The sequence below is a fragment of the Pistacia vera genome, unplaced genomic scaffold, assembly GCF_008641045.1.
Source record: "Pistacia vera cultivar Batoury unplaced genomic scaffold, PisVer_v2 Contig274, whole genome shotgun sequence".
Taxonomy (NCBI): domain Eukaryota; kingdom Viridiplantae; phylum Streptophyta; class Magnoliopsida; order Sapindales; family Anacardiaceae; genus Pistacia; species Pistacia vera.
The window spans coordinates 206,673-211,155 of NW_022196084.1; the positions used below are offsets into that span (position 1 = coordinate 206,673).

Consider the following 4,483-nt stretch of genomic DNA (forward strand, 5'->3'; position numbering starts at 1 on the left):
TCTTCAATCATCAAATGCAACCCACCCATGGATAGTCCAGTAATAAGAGTGAACCAAAGAGGTTATGTGCGACTTTAACCCATAATCTCAGGTTCGATTCCCCGTTAAATGTAAAGATAATACCTTTGTCCATAATCTACCAAGAGTTGTGACTATATATTGTTGTGAGATAGTTTCTTCTGAAAAATAGTCGAGATGTGCATAAACTGACTTGGACATCTCAATTAACTAAAAAAAAACCAATATATAGGACTCTTCGATTATTTAATTTTAATTCAATTACATTTAAATTATAACTAGATATTAAGCTAGGATACAGTACTTGGAAAATCTACTACCAAGAGAATTGAATTAATGAATTCAAGCTAGATGCAAAGGTTGCATATAAATTGGATTAATTAGACGTTTTGTATGAGCATGAGCTGTCCCGTCCGCGAATATATTAAGTTGTTGGGTGGTATATAATACTTGTTAATGGATGGGTTTGTCATTTTTCATTTTTGGTACATTGTTTGATCTTCTTAAGATTTGCATGCATGTATGTGTATATAAAAAGTCACCCAATTAATGAAATATTTTTGTTAAGAATAATACTACACTAATAACCATCTCTCACAATCCTGACGTGATAACTCGTAATTGGTCAGTTCACAATGAGTCTTACATGGATCCTGCATAAGTCTCGCATGAGTCCTATTAATTAATTACGAATTAATCAATTATAAACTATCATATCAGGATTATAAAAAAAAAAATGCACGAGAGAAAGTCGTAGATGTAATATTACCCTTTTCTCATATCCACAAATAGCCATGCAGCCCATGACATATAATTTAATTTTTCTGCTGCTTTTCCCGTAATGCTATTGGTAATGTATCACTCTGCCATTTTAATACATGTCTTATCGTTTGGTTATTTTTAGAACTTGTGATTCAACGAACAGGCATTATAGAAATAATAAAATATAACCCAGCCAGCTAAGAGTCGAATATCAACAAAAATTAATTAAAAAAGTTAAGGTAAATGACTTTTTATATGATTTAAACTCTTTATTATAAAGAATGTATCTATAAAAATAAGAGTCTAACAGACTCTTTATCTTTAAAAAATAAATTAAAGAGTGAGTTTGACTCTCTATCATCTAGAGAGTCAAATTTTACTCTCTATCATAATTTTAATTAATAAACTATAACTTTCTATAAATTTTATTTATTATTTCTCTCTCATATTAAGTCTTTTTTTTTAAAATAAAGAATATTTTTATTAAATTTAAAAAATTTATTAGATTTAAATAAAAATTATATTTTTTATATTTAAAAATTAATAGAAATATTTTTTATTTATAAAAAAGAAACTCTTAAAAATAAAAAGTAACATTAAAGATGCTCTGACGATCAAACGGCCAAATCACCCAGATATTTTACCCCGAAGGGACGAGGGAGCAGATCCTATCAGTCCATGGCAGAGTTACCAGCAAGGCGTTAGAAAAAATATATTTTCCCCCAAATATAAATATAACAAAGACATGATCTATCGTGGTCTGGTTAACAGAAAAAAACTACAGAATTACTGCACCGATCAAATAATTAATCAAATAACAAAAAAATCAATCTTTTTAGAATCTATGGACCGATCCCATATTACCTGTAGAGTTTAGTTTTTGATAACTGCACAGTGGGCACAAAGTTCTCAAAATAAGTTGAAATTAGTCAAGCCAAAAGGTCAATTGGAAATTGTTTTTAATTTCATTGTATTTGCTACAACGTTGTTTTTGCATATTAATAATACGAAAGTATAGACGGCAGAAAACCAGTAAATAACTAACACAGGCATGTGTATAACGTTTAAGTGGGTTTTTGTATCCTATTATTGCTATAATTGAATGGTTGCTTTCTACCATTGTTAGGCATCATTTTCTTGAAAATTGCTTCAAACTTTCACTAAAAGGTAAAGAATAAATGCAAGTTATATGAAAAGTGAAGTGAAAATTACCCATGATGAGAAGGAAAATTAAAGGAAATCCAAATCTTTCGGTGATTTCCAGCAAAAAAAGCGACTTTTTAAAGGCGTGAATGGTCGGTCACATGTCACACACATTAAACAGTTCTTACTTTTTTTTAATCATTTAATCAATGACAACACTCTAAAGACTTCCCACCTCATCGCCCAACTCTTACGCTACAAATACCCCACCCCTCACTCCCAAGTTTTCAGCTCATTGATTGATCCAATTCTCTCTTAAAAAGCCTAAACCTAAGTGATACTGCATCTTATTCTTCATTATCATTAAGCAGAGGCACCAGAGAAAGAGAAAATGGAGGGTAAAGAAGAAGATGTAAGAGTGGGAGCAAATAGGTACAGAGAAAGGCAACCTATAGGAACGGCTGCTCAAACCCTGGAGGCGAAAGACTACACGGAGCCACCTCCAGCTCCACTTTTTGAGCCTGGCGAATTATCATCATGGTCCTTTTACAGGGCCGGCATTGCTGAATTTGTAGCCACCTTTTTGTTTCTTTACATCACGGTTTTAACTGTGATGGGCGTGAAGAAATCCCCGAGCAAGTGTTCTACTGTAGGTATTCAGGGTATTGCTTGGGCTTTTGGTGGCATGATCTTCGCTCTTGTCTATTGTACTGCCGGCATTTCAGGTACAATCTTACAGAATCATTTGATAATGAGTTGCGTTTAACATGTAATGTTGGATTAATCGTTTTGGTAGTTCAGGGGGTCACATTAACCCAGCGGTGACTTTTGGGCTGTTCTTGGCGAGAAAATTGTCGCTCACCAGGGCGGTGTTTTACATGATAATGCAATGTTTAGGAGCCATATGTGGCGCTGGTGTAGTAAAGGGTTTCGAGAAGAGCCAGTACGAAATGCTAGGCGGCGGTGCAAACTCGGTCAATAAAGGATACACCAAGGGCGATGGTCTTGGAGCTGAAATTATTGGCACCTTTGTCCTCGTCTACACTGTCTTCTCCGCCACTGATGCTAAACGCAATGCCCGAGACTCCCATGTTCCCGTAAGCACAATCATAATATCAGAAAACGCTTTAGGTTACATATCATTGCAGTTTAGTTTAATGACTTTGATTGTTAAACATTTTTTGTCAGATCTTGGCACCATTGCCCATCGGATTTGCAGTGTTTTTGGTGCATTTGGCAACTATTCCAATTACAGGAACAGGTATTAACCCTGCAAGGAGTCTTGGCGCCGCTATAATTTTCAACAAGGACCAAGGCTGGAGTGACCATGTAAGGCATCTTCCATCTTTCTGCCACTTGAAAACCCAAACCAAGAAAATGAAATCTACTATATCTAATAATTTCTTGCTGTATTTTGTGTTTGTGCAGTGGATTTTCTGGGTAGGACCCTTCATTGGAGCGGCACTCGCAGCCTTATACCATCAGATTGTAATCAGGGCCATTCCATTCAAGTCCAAATGATCCGATTATTTCAAACAAGCTTGATATTGGATGTACTCAATCAATGACGACTATATAGTCATGTTGCTTATTTTTCTTTGTTCATTTGTTTGGCTTCTTCTCTTTCATGTAAATGGGCAAAATAAATTGAAGAAAGAAAATGGCTAGCGTGTAGTAATGGTGTTTCCATGGTAGTAGTAAATTGCTCACGGGGAATTGGCTATTCGTAGGGCTCTAAATTAATGTAAAGGTGTGTGTTGTTTCACCGACTAGCTGTTATCCAATTCCTGCTATAAATAAATTATTAATTGCTTAGACTAATATTGTTTCTCAGTCAAATAAGAAATATTTATGAGCAGATTCTCCAACGTCTGGAGACTGGGATAGATAGCCTATCTTACTGTGACATCAATTAAGACAGAAGAATAAAATGGAATTTGGCTTCTTGTAATATCAAAACATTCAACTTGAATCAAACGATATACTTCACCTCTATACCATAGTTGAATCTTATTCAAACAATAATATAATTTGTGAATTAATACATGAGATAGGGCATTTTCAAGCTTATATTTAACTTGTTTTTAATAAAATTTGAATCTCTTAACCCTCAGGAGTTGGCCTGACAATAAAAAATGTTTTTTCTTTTCATTGAATTTTAAGATTTAAACCACTTTAGAGTCATATACCATATTTGTGACTTATCTTGTAATATTGGATTTGTAGGATATTGGATGGGTTCGATTAGCTGAGTGCAACTGGTCCGGACACCGTGATCATTAAAAAATAAAAATAAAAATTGAATCTCCAACTACATAAGATATTGCAAAGTGAGATAGGCTTAGTCTCCCCCTTTACATAAATTTTTACTTCAATATCTTTGACTCTTTGTGTTGTTTCAATTCATTAATTTGAGCCAGCCCATATCTAGATCAATCACGCCAACTTAAATTAACTTGGCCCATATTGATAGGCCTTTTTGCACCATTTGGTCCATTTGACAATTGGATTGCTCTAAAGAGACAACAGTAAATTCTGAATACAATAACATTTGTGTATT

General features: G+C 34.2%; 1 protein-coding gene across 1 annotated transcript; it reads left to right on the plus strand.

The window, feature by feature from the left end:
• The first annotated feature begins 2,193 nt into the window (after nt 1-2,193).
• On the plus strand, nt 2,194-3,744 carry LOC116133740 (probable aquaporin PIP1-4). Its single transcript, XM_031419430.1, has 4 exons — nt 2,194-2,648; nt 2,725-3,020; nt 3,112-3,252; nt 3,352-3,744. Exons 1-4 carry the CDS (start codon nt 2,315-2,317, stop codon nt 3,442-3,444), a joined length of 864 nt encoding a protein of 287 aa, XP_031275290.1. The 5' UTR covers nt 2,194-2,314; the 3' UTR covers nt 3,445-3,744.
• The last annotated feature ends 739 nt before the right edge of the window (nt 3,745-4,483 follow it).

Coding starts and splice junctions, on each gene's coding strand:
- LOC116133740 (XM_031419430.1), top strand. CDS start 2,315: ATGGAGGGTAAAGAAGAAGATGTAAGAGTGGGAGCAAATAGGTACAGA. Junction 2,649..2,724: donor TTGTACTGCCGGCATTTCAG/GTACAATCTTAC, acceptor TTGGTAGTTCAG/GGGGTCACATTAACCCAGCG. Junction 3,021..3,111: donor CCCGAGACTCCCATGTTCCC/GTAAGCACAATC, acceptor ATTTTTTGTCAG/ATCTTGGCACCATTGCCCAT.